The sequence below is a fragment of the Cibotium barometz genome, chromosome 3 (assembly GCF_041138505.1).
Source record: "Cibotium barometz isolate CiBa-2024 chromosome 3, ASM4113850v1, whole genome shotgun sequence".
NCBI lineage: Eukaryota > Viridiplantae > Streptophyta > Polypodiopsida > Cyatheales > Cibotiaceae > Cibotium > Cibotium barometz.
The window spans coordinates 36,258,980-36,282,804 of NC_141048.1; the positions used below are offsets into that span (position 1 = coordinate 36,258,980).

A 23,825-nucleotide genomic window follows, 5' to 3' on the forward strand; every position below is an offset into this window, starting at 1 on the left:
CGATTGAATCTTAATTTCCAATCATTCCTTCATCGGAGTATCTATGGCATCATTGGCAACCATAACGCTCACCACCTGTCCACTGAGGGGCCTTTTCGATAGTTCCTAGTCATAGTACCCGGTAATATAGAATCTCTGTTGAAGATCAGTAAGATCAACCAACAGATCCATATAAAAGAGCCATGGACTCATCCGTTGTGAGGACCAGCAAGGTCAATCAACCAGATCCATGCCCGGTTTCAGAAAACAACTCTTACTCCTTGTTCCAATATCTTCCACGATGCACGTGTGGGTATCTTTGATGACCCAGAGCCCGAGCATCGTATGGTCAGCACCCTCTAGGATTCTTCGCAGGTCACCAAGCACTTCACTCATAGGCCGCTTCCTTGGTCCCTCATCCACCGTACCAGAAGCTCACCATTTAAATCGAACTGAGACTGGTCAAGACCTCGGCCGACCTTGCTACGCGAGACGTCCTCCGTTGACTCTCCGTCAACTGTTGCAACTTTATCAGTTAGGTCTCCACGACCTTATTCACAAGAGGGTCAAAATGCTTCCCAGCATTCTTGACATAACAGTCATTTATACAAATAGGTCACAAATACAGTTTCTATAATGAACTCTCATCTTTCCACATTCCATATCAATCCATATTACTTAATCCACGTCCAATTCATATGTGTACCCATTCTCATCCAATCACATCATTTTCCATCTCATCACATCAGATTCATTCACATCACATATCATCCATTCACATCCCATATCATTCATTCACATTCTAATTCACATGACCACATCTCATTCATTCTCATCCCGATTCACATCACATTACATCTCATCCATTCACTCACATCGACATCACATCCTTTCACATACACATCCTCATTCATTCTTCCACATTCACATCCACATTCGTACTTCCACATACACATCCATATCCACTCTTCCACGTACACATTCACATCCACATCCATATCCATTCTTCACATACACATCCATATCCACTCTTCCACGTACACATTCACATCCACATCCATTCTTCACATACATATCTGCATTCATACATCCACATACACAGCCACATCTATACATCCACATCCATTCTTCCACATACACAGCCACATCTATACATCCACATCCATTCTTCCACATACACATCCACATTCATTCTTCCACATACACATCTACATTCATTCTTCCACATACACATCCACATTCATTCTTCCACATACACATCTACATTCATTCTTCCACATACTCATCCACATCCATATCCATATCCACTCTTCCACATACTCATCCACATCCATATCCACTCTTCCACATCCATATCCATATCCACTCTTCCACGTACTCATCCACATCCATATCCACTCTTCCACGTACACATTCACATCCACATCCATGTCCATTCTTCACATACACATCCATATCCACTCTTCCACGTACACATTCACATCCACATCCATTCTTCACATACACATCTGCATTCATACATCCACATACACAGCCACATCTATACATCCACATCCATTCTTCCATATACACATCCACATTCATTCTTCCACATACACATCTACATTCATTCTTCCACATACTCATCCACATCCATACATCCACATCCATCCACATCCATACACCCACATCCATACATCCACATCCATATCCACGTCCATACATCTATATCCATATCCACATACACATCCACATCCATACATTCACATCCATACATTCACATCCATACATCTACATCCATATCCACATACACATACACATACACATCCACATCCACATCCATATCCATATCCACATCCATACATCCACATACACATCCACATCCACATCCACATCCACATCCATATCCATATCCACATCCATACATCCATATACACATACACATACACATCCACATCCATACATCCATATCCATATCCACATCCATACATCCACATCCACATCCTCATCCATACATCTACATCCATATCCACATACACATCCACATCCATACATCCACATCCATATCCACATCCATACATCTACATCCATATCCACATACACATCCACATTCATACATCCATATCCATATCCATATCGACATCCACATCCACATCCACATTCATACATCCACATCCACATCCACATCCACATCATCTTATCGCATCCGTTCTCATCCTATCACATCCCATACACATCTTATCGCATCCCATTTACATATTATCACATCCCATATACATCTTATCACATCCATTCACATGCTATTCCCATTTAATAGCCTTTTTTATATTGATACCGATAATAGGACTTTTTTTAAATTTTTGCCAATTGCTTGGCCTAATTAAAGATTCTTTTTCTGACAACTATTTTCATATTCCTTCTCAATTCCTCAATTGAATTATATTCAATATTCTTCTTTTGAATAAAAGAATTCATGGGATTTGTAGAAATCAATTCTACCCATATTTTCACTTTTGGTAAATAATCATAAATCAAATTATACTAACAATTCCTCTTCTTCCCATTTATTTTCTTGGATCCCAATTACCATGGGAATTCCCCTTTTTGCATTTAATTATTTACATTCCAATGTCATGGGAATTCCTCTTTTCCCACCATCAATTATTTCTCATAAAATAAATTTATCTAAATTAAAATATCCATTATTTTGATATGCTAGAAATTTCTCTTTGCCCGTCTAAATGATGGAATTCCAAATGTCATAAGAATTCCTCTTTTGACATTTAAATATTTCTCGTAGATAAATAAATTTATCTAAAAATTCATCTTTGAATTTAAATAAATTATCCCATAATTCCAATATACTAGGAATTTCTCTTTTCCCATCCAAATGATGGAGTTCCAAATGTAATAGGAATTCCTCTTTTAACATTTAATTATTTCTCTTAGATAAATAAAACTATCTAAAAATTTATCTTTAAATTTAAATGAATTATCCAATAATTCCAATGTGATAGGAATTTCTCTTTTCCCATCCAAATGATGGAATTCCAAATGTAATAGGAATTCCTCTTTTAACATTTAAACTTATCTATGCAAAAAGATAAATTTAACTAAATTTTCTCTTGGAAATTAATTAAAAATCTTCATTAATTCCTTTACTCTAGGAATTACACTTTCCTTATTTAATTATTTGAATTCCAATATGGTGCGAATTCCTCTTTCATCATATAAGTTTATCTATGCAAAAAGATAAATTTAACTATTACATAAAATATATATTATATTTGTATTCCAATTTTTTCTCTTAATTCTTTAGAATACATGGATTTCCATTATCATGGGGATTACTCTTTTAACATAAAAATAAATTACTAGAATTCCTCTTCTTTCTATTTTTTTAATTAAGCATAAACATAAAAATCAATTTCTCCATGATTTCAATGAGAATCATTCAATTAATCTAGGATGATAATTCCTAGAATATGGTAGGAAGTCCTCTTTTCATATTATGAATGAAAATGTTTTATGTGTTTATTTTACAAAAATTTTACCATAGCTGCGCTGCTATTACTCATAATTCTCAATTTAATTGAAAGAATGAAGTTTAATATTATTGATATGATTAGAATGACCACTAATTGGATCATTATACAATTATGGATTGATTCATAATTTCTCTATGAAATAAGTATCATAAAAGCATTAAAAAGCCATTATTTTGGCCTCCAATTAGACAAGCATATAAATTACTTTTGGATTAGAGAAATGCTTCATGAGAAGCTTCATTTGGATTGAGAATAGGTCATAGGAATGACCTTTCTTTGGGGGGAGAGAGAGAAATGCTTAAAAACCATTGAAATTAAGCATAAATAGAAATTTATGTGTTTCTTTATTACAATTCATAAAAGAACTTCAATAGTAATCAAAAGCCATTCAAATTAAAGCTTCTCAAGCTTGAGAGGGGTTGAGAAGAGAAGCATTTGGAGTTTTAATAAGAAAAAGACAATAATCCACACTTTACCTTCTAATTTACTTGATTCTTTGATCACAGTAGAGGCCCCCAACCAATCAATTGGTTTGGTATGTTGTAAGAGTCACCAAGGAAGATTGAAGAGAGAGAGAAGCTCCAATCTCTTTAATTTTGTAGAGGTTTTTAGAGGATAATAGAAAATATCATTATTTCAGCATAATATCAGCATATAATAATACCAGCATAGTATAGATCTCATATTTTTTTTACAAAGGGCTAATGATATTTTTATAGGTGAAGGAGGCCTCTAACCAAGTCTAGCTATTTTCTAGAATTTTCCAGGTTCAGTTTGCACAAGATTTGGACCTAGTTTAGTTCCCTTTTGATTTGGTTTGATCCAAGAGAGAGGAGAGATAAAAATATCACAATATTTTTGAGTTTAAAACTCCACCACACATGTGAAATAGGTGCCTCCTTGAAGGGCCCCCTTTTCCTTACACATGTGTCAAAAATGAATCATTATATCCAAAATATCTCATTTTTTTAAGTAATACTCATAGTTTTTTACTAATAAACCTTGTACTCAGTCAACTCTTCATATTATGTGGGCATTTACTCATTTTTGGGTATTTTTCTTTTATAAATTGGATTTATCTCCTCCCCACACTTGGATTGATCCTATTGGCCCCCCATAGGAATCTTAATTGGACCATAATCCAAAAATTTCTGAAAATCTAGACCCTTAGGCTAAGGTCCTTTATACTCATTTCTAATTAATTCCAATTGCACATTGGAAAGTTCTTTTTGAATTTCTATTTTAGGGGAAACCATTTTAGACACACTAGGAGGATTTTTATATCCAAAAATTTCTCAATTTTGGATTATCTCCCTCTAGACATTTTCTCTCTCTAGGTCAAAAGAGGATAAAATAGAATATTTCTTTTATTTCAGAGGGGGGAATAATTACAATATCAGAAGGGGAGGTTCTTACACCTGTACACCTCAAAAGCTGTGGGGGGAGGAGGAATCTTACATTTGATGTTATTCTATTTTTAGATTTTTACTTCATCTAGAGTCCAAGGTACATTCCAAAGCTAGAGTGCATTTCAGTCATTTTGTAGCAAAAGGAATATTGGAAGAGATGCTATATCAAAAGAAGTTTCAAAAAATCAATGAGAAGCATGTGTCTTCTTTTAAAATCAATGAGAAGCATGTGTCTTCTTTTAAGAACCAGCTCAATGCAACTCAGGTGCAAGCAATGCTGGATGAGAGTGGCATCTCTCAGAAAGCATGTGTCTTCTTTTAAGAACCAGCTCAATGCAACTCAGGTGCAAGCAATGCTGGATGAGAGTGGCATCTCTCAGAAAGCATATAGTATACTGTTTAAGGCACTAGCAGAGAAATGTCAAAGTAAGAAGCATAAAGGTTCGTTACTTCCAAAACCAACGCAAGTAAAGTCTGCACGCTAACATGTGAACTCAGAGATGTTTGAGAAGCTTGGTTCACTAGTACATATTGAAGCAACAATGGTTTGTTAAAGACAGAGAGGTACTCTTTAACCAGCACAACAATATTTTCTTTGATCTTGAAGATTTGCAAAGATACGGATTTCAGTTCTTTGAGATTAGTCAAGAAGAATGTGAAGGAGAACAAGGCCTTAGACACATCAATTACAGAAGATGAAGCAAGATATTTTAGTGTTCAAATAGAGAATAACATATTGCCACTTGGATCTTTTGAGGTATCTTCTTTATCATTGAATATGACTGTGTATTACGTTGAAATAATTTAAACACGAAACTTGTATTAAACATGAGCTTCTTCCTAATGACATAGGTGGATAAAGAAGACTTTGAAATTTTGCATTGGGTGTTTCATCAAACTACAATTCGCAGGTGATTTGAAGACTCTAAAATAAATGTATAACATAAGCAAAGGTGCAAATGCAAAGAGTCCATGTCTATATTGCATGTCAAGTGCCAAGACTTTAGATCGTGTACTATGGAACAAAGCTCCTGAAAGTCATTTAAAAGATAAAGATTTCAAAGCAGTGCTTTATATTCCTCTATCCAGAGTGCACATATGCACATTGCATGCACTATGTAGAATTGTAGAGAAGCTGGTGTAACTCATTACATGGATGTTAAAGCCTAAAAAAGAATGGAGTGATCAACATGTAACTCATTACATGGTAAGAACTTTAAAAATTGATGCAATCTCAATATTGTGAGACCAACTAATACATACATCTAATTTTTTTCTGTTTTGTCATTGATTGCAGCATATACTATATACTCATACACCATATTTCACAGACATATGGTTCATTGTCAATACGGTCAACTCAAAGCATGGAGAAGTCACATTACATGGCAAGAACATGTTACTTTAAGCACTATAAAGGCTTCATCTCAGACAAAACTTATTGACCCCTTTAAGTCTCTTTAAATTTAGGGGTCAGTACCAAGCGGTGATGGGCTCAAGAATTCCATGTGAGACCTCTACCGCTTGGTATTGACCCCTCTTTTTTGGGTGCTAGTACCAAGCGGCAGGGGGCTTGCATGTGTATATCCAAATCTCCTTATCGCCAGCAGGTACTGACCCCATGTATAATAAGTGTGCATGTTCTAATTGACTGAATGTTTTTTTAGGCATGTCTTCGAAAGAGTTGGACATTGTCTACAAATCGGATGATGAGGCAGAAGAGTCTTGTGCAGAAAAGCTGTTTATGTTCTTGTACAATGCATAAGCCCACGAGGGTTTGCATGAGTTGTCTTCAATGTTCAACAAGGAACTTTCTCTTAAGAACGTCATTAATTCTTATAGGATTGTTCTCAGTGACCGTGAGAGCAGGAGTATAAAGACACTGTTTCTGCCAATATCGTTATGTCCGATGGTAAACGATATGTTCATCCATCTGATTTTACAACAACAGACACAGTCATGAAGAGGAGGCTTAGCCATTGTCTTGAAAAGATTCCTAGCTACTACTCTGTAGCAATAGAGTAGAGGAGAAATGCCCAATACACTCAAAGAAGTGTCGCCTGCTCCAATTTAGTTATGGTTTTCTTTGTTTTTTGCATCTTCTTACTGAGGACTGAGAGCCCGAGACACTGACTTTGGCAAGCATTCAAGTGCCAATCAAGGATGATGGGGTTCAGGAAGAGATGGCTATAGACCTAGCTGAGGAGAGGGCAGAGGCCGAAAAGGAAACCTTTGAGGCTAATGCATCCCTTATCTCGATGCAGCACCTATTTCATTGGAAGATAGTCAATCTAATGAGAATGAACAGGGGGAGTTGTCACTACCTTCCTTACCCAGCTTTACTATGGCAACCTAAATTGATTATGTATTATTAACAGACATTATGCAACGTTTCAATATTCGTGAAGACTATTGCTTGGCTGCCTTAGCAAATTTTAGTGAAGTAGACATGGGCTGGATAGAGGAAGGAGTTGACAATTCTCTACTAGCTGATTCTGCAATCCAGGACTCCGAGTACCTTCTTGGCAAGGAGATATTAAAGAAGTTGTTCGATCATATGAAACCCAATTGCCTTCTGAGGAGGAGGCTGCAACAATTACCGACCGTCTTGATTTGGCAGATATGGGTAAATTTTTGGCACCTACTGTGCATGAAGGCAGTAAGTCCACGATCCCTTTGTGGACAAGATCCGTTGAGGGTGATGAAAATCAACAAGTAATAGAGCGGAAGATTTTTCAAACTATAAGAATTTGATTTACATGGACTTTGTCGATTGTGTGAATTAAACATATAACATTGGTACCAAGTTTTTGTATATGATGATGATTTCTTGAAGAGAGCAGGAGGCTCAAGATCATCCGGAGCTTCCACTTCAAAGTCAATAGGTCATCGAAAGGATGTTTCTCTCGCTCAATATATAAGACATTTGAATCATCAAAAGGTACGTGCAATAAGACACTTGCTTAATATTGACAACAACAAGCAGTGACATGAGTCATGATGATTACAATTTTAATACATAGATCATTATATTTCAGAAGGAGTTCTCAAAAGACAATGCAAAATTCCCTTTATTTTCATTCAAAGTACTATCCAGGTTTTGTGGTGGACACGAAGTGCCTTTAAATGCTGAGAAGGTGGTGCTTGTTGAGAAACAGTTTGCACTGCGGGTGTTTGGGTCCGGGGTATGGTTTCCAAGCACTAAGATGCCCCTACTACCTGTCATATACAGCACATGTTATTATAGTGGGAATTACAGACCCAAATACATTGCATCCATATGGAAAAAGATATCTAATAAAAGGACACGAAAAATCCGGTCGGAACTATTACCTCCAACGGTGCAAATGCCAAAAAAAAGATCTCCCGGCAGATGAAGAGGAAGAAGAGGAAAAGGAAGACGAATAAGGATGACCACTGAAGAAGATCAAGCCCACCTCATCTAGACCACCATCTCCCAACCCTAACTCTTGAGCGATGCCACAACTGATAGCGCTCTCTCGCAGTTGACTGATTCCACTATAAACTTACTTGGCCTTCATATTTACAAAAAAAATATGAAGGTCTTTGCTTTACCTTAGGGAGGCTCAAACCGGCTCGCCCCCCCACCTCATCGTGTGTGTGTGTTTGTTTGTTCCTTTTGAGTGTTTTTGAGAGAGAGAGAGAGGGAGGGAGGGAGGGAGGGAGAGATGGGCATACCTGTAGAAAAATTTAAAATCTTCAGTTTTTCGAGATGAAAGGGCGATGGTGTTGGCGATGTAGAGGGACGACAACGTAGGTAAATCAACGCAAATGGGTGTCTCAGCTTATCATAGAGCCGGTTAGCTTTGAGGATTTCCTATTAGACTTAAACCTAGAAGGATTTTAGCTTGCAAAGAAAATTTATGAAATAGTGTAAATTTCTAAAAATGTATGTCCCAAATTGCTTGATTTGCTGGTTTGAGAATGGGAATTTGGGTACGTTTCTCAAAAATATTTTCCTCGAACACAGCTCCCAAGGGAGATTTGGGATGTTATCAACTCGTACCACATGAGGAGATTTGGGATATTATTGACTCATACCACTCACGTGTGGACATTTAAAAGGTCATTAATGACGCGTCAATCATATGGTATGTACTATGTGCTCACTCCTCTCCTTTCTTGCATGTGTTTATTTTTTTCACCTCTGAGTCTCTGACAAAATAGCAAGAGCCAAATGCCATCGCTACTACATCCATCGTCCCTGCAAGTCTCCGACTACATCATTCTCCTCAATGCCCCCCAAACTGAGCCAAATGCCATCGGCCTCTACATCCATTGCATGTATTTGAGAGTTCTTTCAGACCCTCTATTAACATTTTGCTATCTGTTTTGCGAATGTTGATAATAGTGTCTGTATAAAGTGCTCAGGGTTTCATTGGGGTCCTTCTGGTCCCGTATCGCTTAATACTGACCCCCTTGGCTCACGTTGCCCACCACGGGTATAGTACCAAGCGATTAGCAAGTCTCTTGGTACTAACCTTCTAATGGAATGTTGCCCACGGGTCTAGTACCAAAGTCTCTTGGTACTAACCTTCTAATGGAATGTTGCCCACAAGTTCAAACCCCGCACAATGTTGGTCATGGGGTCAGTAGAAAGCGATTAATAGGCTTGTGAATTTTTGTTTAATTGATTCTTGCTTGGTACCGACCCCACTATGATATCTTGTGGTCATGGGGTTAGTACCAAGCGATTCAAAGGCCTATGGATTTTTGTTTGTGCATAGCACTTGGTACTGACCCCACTGTGATAACGTCAGTCACCATGGGTTAATACCAAGCGATTCTAAGCCCTCTGGACTCCTGTTTGTTCATATCGCTTGGGTAGTGATCCCATTGTCATAATGTTTTTCATGGGGTCAATACCAAGCGATCCAAAGGCCTCCGAAATTCTGTCTACTTTATATTGCTTAGTATCGACCCCATTGTGATAACGTTGGTCATGGGGTTAGTAACAAGTGATTCTAAGCCCTCTTGACTCTTGTTTGTTTCATATCACTTGGTTCCGATCCCATTGTCATAATGTTTTTCGTGGGGTCAGTACCAAGCAATTCTCAAAGCCCTCTGGAGTCTTGTTTTTTTATATCGCTTGGTGGCGACTCCATTGGGGTCAGTACCAAGTGATTCAAAGGCTTTCAGAATCCTGTTTACTTTATATCGCTTGGTACCGACCCCACTGTGATTGTTGAAATATACAAGTGAATAGGGTGTGTGCGGGAACAAGCCCTTGGTTAGAGGCTGTAAAAGAGAAGATGTAATTGTGAAAGAACCTGTGAAAAGGTGAGAAAAATCTACTGGGAGAGAATAAAGGGTAGCATGAGAGAATTTAGGAGTGTGGAGTTATTCTGGGAGATATTCAGGAAAAGAGAAGAGGTGGAGAGAATCAGGCAAGAGGTGGAGATATTCTGGGAGTGAATCATGGAGAAATCAGTGGGATTAGATGCTTGATGTAAACTCTATAAATTGAGGCATAGCCCTAATGAGAATTTGCTGGTTTTTGAGTATCCATGCCTACATTAATCTATTTGTTAATTACCCACAAATTACGTCTTAATTATTTGCTAATCACTTTGTTAATGATGTTGATTCTAGTGTTTGATCCACCATAGCTCATCACAATGCTCAAATTTCAACATGGTATCAGAGCCATGCCTAGAATCCATCAGGTTTATGAGCCCATTAGTTAATTAATCAAGATTAGTAGATAATTAGGAAATAATCCAAATTTTAGTAAATTTTCACTTCTCCCCTTCACCCCCACCAGCCCACCAGTGGTGGAGGACTCCATTCACCTTGCACACATAGAATTAGGGCAAGCCCAAGCTAGCCAAATCCCTTGGCTTCAAGCACATCAAAACGGCGTAGCAAACCGCGAAGGCATTCAGGAGAAATCGCGATTTTTGCCGGCACCTTTTTTCTGAAGGATATTGGAGATTTCTTCTTGCTCAATTCAAATGTCTCTAATTCCTCTTAGACCAAGGTGTATTCAAAGATGCTCTACAAGCTGGTGAAGACAGAATTCAATTTCATCAAGTCCACAGTGAGATCCAAGCTCTTCATCAAATTTGCAGGTGACTTTGGTAAAACAGAGATTAAGCTTTCAATATTTGGTCAAATCTTGTGTTTCTTGGCTTGATCCTCTACTAGACTCATTGCTATTAATGCCTTTGAAAGCATTTGAGCTCATTTGAAGTGTAAGGCACCAGATCTGGACTCCTCGCATACTCTGTTTTTTGTACACAAAATAGAGCATTAAGTTGCTAATCAGTGATTAATCAGTGCTAACCACTATATTTTGGTGCAATTGAGGGTTCAAATTAACCATTAGGTATCTGATACAGATTTCTATAACTTCAGATTGCAAATCAGAGTTGGTTTGGTACTCCAACCATCCCGTACAAATTGGTTACCCTTGATTTAGTGTAATTTCTAGTGATTTTATGCTGATAAATTTGTTATAATCATCTATTAAACACCAGATTGAGTTGTAAAAGGGTAGACACTACCCTTGAATCTTGAAATTGCATCAAGAGGTAAGACCCCCTTCACATCACCATGAGTTCAGCACACAGGAAATAGCCAAATTTAATGGGGAACAGTTTTATACATGGCAGACAAAAACCATGTATTTGCTGATGAGGAAAAATCTGTGGGGATTAGTTGACGGGAGAGATGAATGGCCAGAGAGAGGGAAAAATGAGTGGAAGAGCAGGAATGAAAAAGCATTGGGACTTATTACACTCAGTTTAAATGATGAAATCATTCATCACATCACAGGGATACAATGGGCAAAAGATGCATGGGATGAACTCAATAAATTATTTGGTACACAAGCAAAAAATTCAAAGATAAATCTGTTAATGTAATTCTACAAATTGGACATGAAGGAAAGTGAAGCTTTAATCACACACTCGAACAAATATAAAAGCATTAAGCAACAGCTGGCAGCCTATTGGCAAAAAGGTAGAAGATGATGAAGCATTAGCTGTACTTCTGAAGAGTGTGGACAAAGGAGATAATGAAAACATTGTAGCAACACTAAAGAATGTACTTGAATTGAAGCTACAAGAGATAGAAGCAGCTCTACTAGAGCAAGAGAGCAGAGGCAAAGAGAAGAAAGGGCTCGACTCAACAGCAGGAGAGGAAAGAGCATTCTTCACCCGAGGAGGATTCTCTCGAGGACGAGGACGCGGAAGAGGGAGAGTAGGAGGAAGGACCTTCACTTGCCACAAATGTGGAAAGCCAGGACACATGGCGAGAGACTGCTATCAGCAAACCCAGTGAAGAAGGAACGACATCGGCAAACTTCATGGAGGCTCCAAAGGAAGTGGAGTCGGATCATCTTTTCTGAGAGAGAGAGAGAGAGAGAGAGAGAGAGAGAGAGAGAGAGAGAGAGAGAGAGAGAGAGAGACCCCACAACCCAATGTAACCTGCCCCAACAAAGTAAAACCACCTCTGAGCCACCGATGATGTAGGCCACGTGGTAGATGTATGTGTGAGCACTTTAGTCAAGGTCGCGGGCACTTATAGTAGCCTTGGACACATAGAGAGAGAGTGTGTCCAAGGACTATGGAGTTTAGGGACTTGAGGCACTGGTCCCGGACTGTCAAGTAAGAAAGAAACTTGATACAGGGTCCAGGTGTGCTGAGATAACTTGAGGGGAGGTGTAGGCACTAGTCGCGGACTATCAAGTAAGGGGAGGCAAACTTGGTATAGGGTCTAGGTGTACTAGGAGTATTCACTTGAGGGGAGGTGTTGAAATATACAAGTGAATAGGGTGTGTGTGGGAACAAGCCCTTGGTTAGAGGCTGTAAAAGAGAAGATGTAATTGTGAAAGAACCTATGAAAAGGTGAGAAAGAGGTGGAGATATTCTGGGAGTGAATCATGGAGAAATCAGTGGGATTAGATGCTTGATGTAAACTCTATAAATTGAGGCATAGCCCTAATGAGAATTTGCTGGTTTTTGAGTATCCATGCCTACATTAATCTATTTGTTAATTACCCACAAATTACGTCTTAATTATTTACTAATCACTTTGTTAATGATGTTGATTCTAGTGTTTGATCCACCATAGCTCATCACAATGCTCAAATTTCAACAGTGATGATGTTGGTCATAGGGTCAGTACCAAGTGATACAATGTACTCTAGAATCCTATTTGTGTTATATCGCTTGGTACTGACTTTTTTAAATGCATTTCTCATCATGCTTTGTTTATTTGTTTAGATGGCTTGTACCAAGGCGACTGCTGGGAGGCTTGAAAGACCTACCGAGTCACTGTAGGCGCAAGGTAGAACAAAGAGGTATCAAGCTCACAGGGTAGTTTTGCAGGAGCTTTGTTGCATTGAGCGACACATGCAACCTGCAATATCCAGGCTCCCTTTCCAAAGGATTGTGCGTGAAATTTGTGAGCAATGGAGTATTAGCATGCGTGGCAAGAATCTGCATTGTTATGTCTCAAGAAATCACTGAGGACTGGATCATCGAGTTTTTTGAAGATGCTTACTTTCTCGCCGCTCATGCCCATAGGCTGACAATAATGCCGAGGGATTTTAATACCCTTCATCGATTGTGATACAGATACGACCAGAATCTTGTTCCTATTTGAATGAAGTGTTGCCACTTAGTGCTTGTCACTCACAGACAATTGCCTTTGTATACAAGTATCACAAGTGAAACTAGAGATTTGGTGACCGCTTTTTGGAAATCTGAGAGACGAGAGTTTCACCAAACAAAAAGGATATTTGTAAGCAGAGGATCGAGGCAAAATGTGTCATCAAACATCCAATTCATCTTCTAGATGACTCTCAGGTAATATGTTTTTGCTACAATGCAATCCATGGTGGCCTTGATTTCTGTTGGAATAGTTCAAAATTTGTAGTCTTTGGGCAGCACTGAAAGCTTGGCTGTTCAGTACCAAACTGGTAGTTTTTTACCAGGAATCACTCTAGGCCATAAGTACCAATTTGGTACTGCAATCATTGTAGGTACCAATTCCCATATCCAAGTACTTACCATTGTTTGAATTCCCAGCTCCATAATAGTATCATTGTAGGTACCAATTCCACCTCCATAGGATTAAATTTGGCACGTCTCTAAATTTTGCATTATACCCAACAGGATTCACGGTACAACTTTTGGTTGCAATGTCCAAGAGTAAGGAAGCACGGTCTCAATTTGGCACGTTTTAGAAGCACTCACACTTGGTAGTGTAATACCAAATTAGGTTTTGGAGACAGATTTGGTGCTTTCAATGTATCTTGCAAAGTACCAAATGGATGCATAGTACCAATTTTGGAGCGTTTTATATCCAGAAAAGTATCCAATTTTGTACTAAGCGTTCAATTATGGTACTGTAAAGTATACATAGAAATAGCCAATTTGGTACTATGGATCAAGTTCGGTACTATGCAGGGTGCTTTAAGTGTGCCTGGTTAGTACCTAAGGTGTTCCACAGCTCCAATTTGGTTTTTTTGGGCACCACTTACACTTGGTAGTATAATACCAAAATGGGTTTTGGAAACAGATTTGGTGCTTTTAGAGGATACTAAAAAGTACCAAACTAGATGCATAGTACCAATTATGGCGCTCTTTGTATCCAAAAAAGTATCCAATTTTGTACTAAGCTTCCAATTATGGTACTGTGAAGTATACAGAGAAATAGCCAATTTGGTACTATGGATCAATTTTGGTACTATGCAGGGTGCTTTAAGTGTGCCTGCATAGTACCTAAGGGGTTCCACAAATCCAATTTGGTGTTTTTGGGCACCACTCACACTTGGTAGTATTATACCAAATTGTGTTTTGGAAACAGATTGGGTGCTTTTAGTGAATACAGAAAAGTACCAAACTGGATGCATAGTACCAATTTTAAAGCTTTTCTGTATCCAAAAAAGTACCCAATTTGCCACTATGGATCCATTTTGGTAATATGCAGTATGTAAAACAGTACCAAATTGGGTACTATGGTTCCAGCTTGGTACATAGAACCAAATTTGGTGCTTTTTTGTATTCACAAAAGCACCCAATTTGTTACTATGATCCAATTTGGTACCATGCTTAATGTAGAAAAGTATCCAATTGGGTACTATGGTCCGCCTGGTAATAAATAGAGCCTAATATGGTGCTTTTCTGCATCAAATTTGGCACTATAGTCTGTTATCTGGCACTACAGTTCCAAATTTGGTACTTTAGAATGAGTTGGTGGTTTACAGTACCAAATTTTGTACTGTAAATAGCTTTGGTGCTTTACTCTTGTTTGATAGTATTCTGAGCTCTAACGTGGTTCATTTTTCGTTTAAAGGTGGAGCTCTACAAAAGATTCAAGAGCATGTATCCTGCGGCGGTGAAGTTGTCACTTAGGTCCTTTGAGACACTCAAGCCTTTTTTTGTCCGAAGATTGAAAGAGCGCTATACTTGCTACTGTATTTACCATATCCAGATGGTATACTTCAAGGATGCTTTCAATCAAATGTGCCAGAACAAGTTTGGGCATCACAGCAAAGAACATCCATGTACATGCTCCATTTGTGGTACACGTAGTGAGGCAGGCCAATGTTCTGCAAACCAGGCTGTTTTTCAACACATAAGTAACTTGCTGGATTTTATATTGTGCCCTCGCCCTAAGGAGGGTGAATATCATGCAAAGAGATGCTTGCTTGGAGAGTGCCCCAAATGCGGTGTACGAAAGTTGTCATTCTGCCCAGCCGAGATTGCAACAGATAGCAAGGAGGTGACTGTTAAGATATTCTAGGATGTGGGCACTGGACAGGTTAATGGTGATGGAAAAGAGAAGAAGCGAAAGGACTTGGTCGTGGAAAGGATGAAAAGTGCAACTTTCATTCATCTCTTTTCAGATCATCTAAAAAGCTTCGTTAAGCACAACTTTATGTTTAGGTGGCAGGCCGCCCAACAATTCAAAGACTGCTTGCTTAAGTTTCCCAGAGATGTTGTGGTATCTGTTGTTGATTTTGCAGAGAATTACAGCTTTAAAGTGCAAAATGAGATCCAGTCCATGCATTGGTGGTCAACACAGGTAACAATACTGGTACACATCTCTTATATCGGAAATTCAGTAGGAGCTATTGAGAAGACTGTGCATTTTTACATATCAGATGATAAGCTCCACGACACGCTCTTTGTTCAGCATTGTTTTATGCTGCATGACAACTGGATGAAACAGCAAGGACACTGTTTGTGTTATCATTGGGTATGGTCAGATGGTGCCGCTTCACAGTTCAAGGCACGAAGACCACACTATTTCGTAGCTAGGTATTATCAGTTGACAGGATTGCTTATGATGCATAACTTCTTTGCTTCAGGGCATGGAAAAGGAGAGCATGATGGTGCAGGTGCTATTATCAAGAGAACCTTGACGCACGAAGAGCTAAAACCCGATGGCTGGCCCATGAAGTGTGCGGTTGATGTGGTCAATTTTTTGAACGCGAGGTTTCAACCGACAACGGAAGGTGGAAGTGCCAGCACAAGGAGGGTGTTCTGGTTGGTTTCACCGAATGATGTGCTGCGTTTTCCGTTGTGGGACTGTAAACCAATTGCAGGCTCTCGCTCATTCCATTGTGTTGACGCGCACAATCCATGTGATGTGTGTTTTCGTACGCTGTCATGCTTCTGTGATCCATGTGTGAATGGGCAGTGGAGGAGATGCAATAATAAACAGCACATTGAAGAATGGAAATATGTCTCCATCGAGCCATTGACAGAGTCAGTACAACCTACAAATAGTGATGAGGACGGCGATGATGAGGAGAACTACAATGATTTGTTTTCCTCCCATGTGAGTGAGGATTTAAGCATGCCTATGTATGAAGGAGACCCTGAGGTGTTGAGCCAATTATTGTCCATTGGGGATAACTTTGCAGTGAACGCAGCCGAGGAGAAGGAGGACTTCTACCTTCTTAAGTGCACAAAAACCGTTTATGTAGCACCAAGAGTACTGAAGGACCTTTGGCATAACAAGATCATAAGAGGTGGATTGCTAGTTGAGGGCTTGTACTATGCCCAGGTTGAGGGCAAAGTTGATACCTATACCCTATTAGATCAGACACCACCGGTGATGATCTACTCGCATCTTGTTAGAGCCATGCGGTTCCCCATGGAGGCTATCCCTGGCCTCCATCACCACTTTAAACTATCCTCAGAGATATATGAAAATATCTACAACAGTATGCCATATGAAGACGGAAGTGACCAGGACGGGAGCCATACAGTGTTTACCCCAACTACAATTCTAACCACTGGCAACAACAGTTGTAATTCTCTTGAATAGAATCTTGCTTGTGATCAGTACTGTCTAATTCTCTTGATTAGAATCTTACTTGTGATCAGTACTGTCTAATGCTATTGCTGTGTTATCAATTTGGTACTGTGCTTTATTGTTTTTAGCTCTGCTGTGTTTTTGCAGTACCAAATTTTGGTACTGTTCCTTTTTGTTTTCACCAAGTAGTAACAGAAAAGTACAAAAGCAGTAGCCAAAAAAAGTACATGTACAAAAAGATAATTATCATTAAATGCCAAAGGCAATGTACAAGCATACAGAATCTTTTACACATCAGGGGGGTCAAAGCGGTACGAATACCCCTCCATAGATACAAAGTAGTTGACAACGAACGAGGAAATGTCATCCTCAACATCAAACAAGGGATTCTGGTGGCTGTAAGCAGTGGGGAATTTATCAGCTAGCCACCCGGAGATCCACGGGAAAATGACATCTATAAGATACTTCGGCTTGTCGGGGTCATAATACTTAGGCTCATATGACCGGATGCAGCAGCACGAGTCGTAATCATTCTTCAAGGACTTGTATCTCGTGTCGTCCACAAAGAGGGTGTTCGTTTCATTGAATTGCGGATACTTGCACCACACTGTTCTTAGGAGCTTCAGAAAAATAGGCTTGTTACCGAACTCCTTCGCAAGGAGGACTGGCACATCTCTGAGTTTGGTAGCCCACCTCTCACAATGAGACTGGTCAAAAATATCTGTAAAACAGGTAAACCAAGCAATTAGAATAGCAGCACAAATAAGAGTACCAAAGCTAACAAACAGTACATAACAGTGATAAGATACCAAACTTGGTACAACACAGTACCAAAGTACCAAATAACCAAAGTACCAAACATTATAAAATTGTGTACACAAATGTTACCAAGCACAGAACCAAGTACCATAGTATCAAAGCACCAAACAGTACCAAATTGTGTACAAAATAAAAAACACAATTTCAAACTACCATAGCATCAGAGTACCAAAGTACCAAAGATAACCAAAGAGTACCAAATTATGTACAAAACAGTGCCAAATTGTGTACACATGAACAAACATAGTCCAAAGCAGCATAGCACCAGAGTACCAAAGTTCCAAAAAGTACCAAATTGTGTTAGCAGTGCCAAAAGTACCAAACTACCAAATAGTACCAGATTGTGTACAGAACAGTAGCAAAGCTAGCCAAACAGTATCAAAATCAATAAAACCAGTTGTGAAAGTTTAGGGATAAATACCTAAAAAGAGGCCTTTCATCTTCATCAACCGAGGGAAGCAAGCATTCATTATGGCCATCAGGTTCTTCCTTTGGCTACATGACCAGAGCATCACGTCGCATCGCTTCCTCAAGTTGATGATGAAGTCCTCCACATCTGATGACACAATATTTATATTGAGACACTTGCACACCTCGGGGCCTAACTCCATCTGGGAACAGGAGCTACCAATAAAAATCCTTGGGTGCTTCAACATAATCCTTTAGTAGCACTCCATTGACATCCAAAACAACAAGGCGCCTATTGCTTGCCAAAACAACAAGGCGCCTATTGCTTGCCATTACATGTATCGGCATTGATGTATCCGGTGGTTGTTCATGTAGCCACCAATGGTCCCCTGTTGTAGTACCACTAAACTATATGAGTAGAAGAACACAGCCTTTTCGCAAAAAGCAAAGTTAGACATTGGGCACCAATAAAAGGTTACAAAACAGTGACAGTAGGACATGACAGTTTACAAACACATTGACACCTTTCAAGAGTAGAGTGGCATGACACAAAACACATCGACAAAAGCAAAATGGGCTGGTATTTCAAATTAGTCTAGAAGCAAGTACAAAATGCTGTAACATCAGCTAATTTTTGCAGCCTTGCGGCTTGAGACCACCACCAACGGGGCGCTTTCTACATTTCATAGCGAAGAGCTCGAAGAGGGTGGCTGAATCATTGCTATCACCTATTTCTAAGGGCGTTGCATCAGGTGTCTCCTCCGTAGCTCTGTCCTTCCCCACACCTTTTGTATCCTCCGTGCCTTTAGGCAACTCTACACCTTCACCCTCCTTTGCACCTTTAACCTGCTCTGCACTTTCAATAGCTTCCCCCGCCTCTTTGGCCTCCTTCGCGCTTTTAGCCTCCTCTACACCTTCAGCCCCCTCTGCACCTTTAGCCTCAGCACTTTTAGTAGCTTCCCTCGCCGCTCTGGCCTCCTCATTGCTTTTAGCCTCCTCAGTGTCTTTGGGCTCCTCTGCACCTGCAGCCTCCTGTGCACTTTGAGTAGCTTCCGCTGCCCTATTTCCGTTCTTCCTCCTCTTTCTACCTGCCTTGTCCTTTGCAGATGTTGATGCCGTAGCCAAAACCTCTGCCTCTCAGAGAACTTCAACTGTCACCTCCTCAACAGCCGGCATCTCTTCATTGTTCTTCTCGCCTTGGTCAGTCTCTTGCTCAACCTCCTCAATCAGATCACTTCCCCCCTGTTCTTTCTCCTCCGGTCCCTTTTCGTCTTTGTCTCTCTCCTACACTTCCGCTTTTAGTCGATCTTCCCCCATGCTTGAGTCTACAGCAGGCTCAGCCCCTTTCCCTTCCCTTGTGTTGGCATCAAGGTCTTGCAGTATTTTCTGCACTGACTTGTAAGGATCTTCTTTAAACATGTAAGTGGCATCTGACTTACTGTGACCAGGGAGATCCTTCCTATCCTTTGGGGTGGTGTCATGGGTGTCCGCACCAAAAGATTCTCTACCTACATATGCACAAAGATGAAAGACAAGATTAGATCATCAGTTCAAACAATATAAACATACAGTGTCCAACACAAACACCCCACTTACTCTTCAATAATGACCTCCCTGACACCCAGGCCTTTTCCTCCGAAGGGATTACGGTGTTGCAACGTGCCTTCACGCACATATCTCTTGTTCTCAACACAGCTGCAAAACACAATGGATGGTACTGATGCCTAGGGAAGCATGAAGGTACCAACCACGTAAGAAGCCTCCAAAGCCTCCCCACAGGCAACACAAGTACCAAAGTTTTAAACAACACTAAATTGGTACATGAAGTACCAAAAACTACCAGAACAGTACTAAAAAAGGTTGGATTGTACCAAAATAGTTTTAAACAACACAAAATTGGTACATGAAGTACCAAAAACTACCAAAACAATACCAAAAATGTAGCAAAGCAGTACCAAAATAATATCAAATAGTAGCAGAATAGTACCAAATACTACTAAAATAGTACCCAATAGGTTACAGACAGTGCTAAAAAGGTAGCAAATCAGTACCAAAATAGTAGCAAACAGTAGCAAAATAGCACCAAATAGGAAACAAAATAGTACGAAAACAAAACCAAAAAGTAGCAAAATAGTACCAAAATAGGTAACAAAACAGTACCAAGACAAACCAATGACAAACCAAAACAGTACCAAAAGGTTAACAAATCAGTCTCAAAAAAGTACCAAAAGGTAACTAAACAGTACCAAAACATGTAAATTATGCCAAAACAGTTGTAAATAGCAATAATTTGGTACAATTAAGTACCAAAAACACGACTCCCAAAAATACCCAAAAGACCCAAAAACTTGTCAGAGTGAAATTTCAAACTAGTACCAAAATAGTGCAAAAAGTACCAAACGAATCAAAGAAAACAAAAAATACCAAAGATAATACCTAGATAGCACCCAAGACATATTTAGCACTACCATATAAGACCAAATAAAAGCTCAACTTCAGTACCAAAACACTTCAAAAGAGTACCACATGAAGCAAAGAAGCAAAAAAAGTACCAAAGTTAGTGCCAACATTGAACCCAAGATGTAACTGCAATACCTTAAAGACTCTAAAACTTGTAGCTAGAAAGTACCAAAGCAGTATCATAATAGGTCAGAAGAGTTTCAAATGAACAGCAAAGCACCAAAAGTACCGATCATGGGTGCAACCAATTATCCAAGACAACCAAAGGTGCCCTATTAGACTAAACTCAGTAACCTGAAAGTACCAAAACAGCACAAAAATAGTTCAATAGAGTACCAAATGAAATAAAGAAGCACCATTAAGTACCAAGAAAGGCAGCAGCACAACACCAAGTGTTATAAAAAATACCAAAACAAGTAAAGAAAGTACCAAAACAGTTCAAGAAGTTCCAAAACCACCAAAAATGTCAGCAGATAAACCAATCAAGAAGTGAAACATGCCAAATTGCCAAACCATGTGCAAATTAAACACTATCAACAATCAAACACAATGCAATAGGCCAGAAATACAATACCTCCTGCTGTTCAACCTCCGCTTGGAGCTTTTGGATATTTTTGAAAACCCCGTGTCGTCGCAACAAGCGCCGACTTGCTCCTAGCTCAGCCTCCACCTCTCTGATCTCTTCATCCGGAACAGGGATTTGTTGCTGAAGCTGAACAATGCGTGCTTCCAGGGTATCGATGTCTTCCATCAAACTCTTCGCCACGTCCTTTCTACCTTCATATACCAGTAGCTGGTCCTTGTTTGCTTGAATAGAGGCCTTCAGGCTTCTGAGGTTTGACCATCTTGGATGTGACACTGGGTCTGCCAATCTTTGCAGCAATGCCTCTAAATTAGGTAGGTAGTCAGCAATTACCCCTCTGCAAGCATTATCTGGTTCTGTGCAGATATTACTACCACTTTGAGTCATCCGGGCCTTCTTATCTGAATGCAGGACACTACCAGGAGAGGAAGCATTTTGCCTCCTCCATGCCTCAATTTTACGCTCAAGCCCACCACTCCTAGATGATATCATCTGCAACACTCCTTCCCCAAACCGGGCCCATGCTACTTTATGCCCTGCTGGGTCTTTTTTCGCTGCATGGCATTTCTCAAAAGCGTAGCACGTAGCAAATTTGTTGGTCAATTCACCACATGAAGGGGGCCCCTGATAAACTTTGGAGAATAGAAGTCTGCAGTCTTCCACCAGTTGTGGCTGCAATGGTTTAAATAGATCTTGCTGTTCTTTTGGTACTTGAACTTGAATACAGTTAACCATTGGTCGGGTGGCATGTCGTCATCAGTCAAGTCCTTGAAGAGTTTGCCCTCAAGACTGAGACCGTACTATTCATGCAGGTCCTGTGCCGTGTAACAGAACCTGGTTTGTTGAGGGTACTCCTCCATTTTGTTCTTACCTAAAATGTGTTCAAAACAAATCAGAGAATTGCTGACTCCTATAGATTAAATGTGGTGCCCGACATTATGTCTAATGTGAGGTGATGCCCTACAGAACCAATTGTGGTACTCAAAGAGTACCAAATTTGCTACTGCAAAGTACCAAATATAGTACTGTTCATTTAACTTCAAATGTCAGTGCAGGGAGTGAACATGCACCATTTACTTAGCACATGCATATGCCAATGAATAGCGTACCACGTCTTGACTTGCTGGTAGATTTTGATTCGTCGTCGTCGAAGAGGAGTGAGGTCCGTTCGGAGTCGACCTTGCACTGTTTTCCACTTGCCCTTGTGTTGGGACTGGCTATGTGCTCCGGCTTTGTTTGTTGGGGGGGTGTGGTGGAAGCACCCTTCTTGTTGCTGCTGCCAGGAGGCACCATGCCCTCCTTTGCCTTCGCTTTCGGTTTGCATGTTGAAGGTGACGCTCCCAAATATAGTACTGTTCATTTAACTTCAAATGTCAGTGCAGGGAGTTAACATGCACCATTTACTTAGCACATGCATATGCCAATGAATAGCGTACCACGTCTTGACTTGCTGGTAGATTTTGATTCATCGTTGTCGAAGAGGAGTGAGGTCCGTTCGGAGTCGACGTTGCACTGTTTTGCACTTGCCCTTGTGTTGGGACTGGCTATGTGCTCCTGCTTTGTTTGTTGGGGGGGTGTGGTGGAAGCACCCTTCTTGTTGCTGCTGCCAAGAGAGGCACCATGCCCTCCTTTGCCTTCGCTTTCGGTTTGCATGTTGAAGGTGACGCTCTGCTGGCAGCAGCTCCCTTGGCCTTTGGGGTCCTCATGGCTAGACGACTGCTCTAGAGTAGAGCAGCTCTGCTACAATCGAATGCGGGGGGGAAGAGAGAGAGAGAGAGAGAGAGAGAGAGAGAGAGAGAGAGAGATGGTGCGACCAGACGACGCCCGCTTAGTTCAAACAGAAATGAGCAAAAACAATAAAAAATTGAAACCATAAAAAATTGAAACCACTATCACCACTAATGACACCACTACTCTCACGGGGTGCTACTGCACAAAAGATTCTCAAAGATCTTAAAAATAGTTCCTAAATACAAACCTTTTACCCTCAAATCCCCCCCCCAAAGTACCAAAAAGGTGAAAAAAAATGGCCCTTTTCTTGTACCACCAACCCTTGCTTTCACCCTTTTGACATTTTTGGATTTGAGCTTCATCTTATTTTATAACAAATACAAGTTTTCCTTCACAATCTATTTCTCGAATGTTGTAATATCTCACCATAAAAGATTGGACATTTCTAATGTTCATCCAAATATTATTATAAACGTTGTATTCAAAAGATGATTTATTTTTTTTGTCTCTCATATGGCATTGTTCCCTCAATATAGAAATACTCTTCGAAATGTTTGGAAATTTCCTCATTTAACAGAGTTCTATATTTTCCAACATTGTGAGGTCTAGGCA

General features: G+C 39.9%; 1 protein-coding gene across 1 annotated transcript; it reads right to left on the minus strand.

Annotated features, from left to right (window-relative positions):
* Window positions 1-21,422: 21,422 nt before the first annotated feature.
* On the minus strand, window positions 21,423-22,217 carry LOC147640016 (uncharacterized). Its single transcript, XM_086824387.1, has one exon. The coding sequence runs from the start codon at window positions 22,215-22,217 to the stop codon at window positions 21,423-21,425; it is 795 nt and encodes a 264-aa protein (XP_086680513.1).
* Window positions 22,218-23,825: the final 1,608 nt, after the last annotated feature.

What these genes read in the sequence shown, in the direction of transcription:
- LOC147640016 (XM_086824387.1), bottom strand. Translation starts at nt 22,217, where the DNA reads ATGGTTAACTGTATTCAAGTTCAAGTACCAAAAGAACAGCAAGATCTA.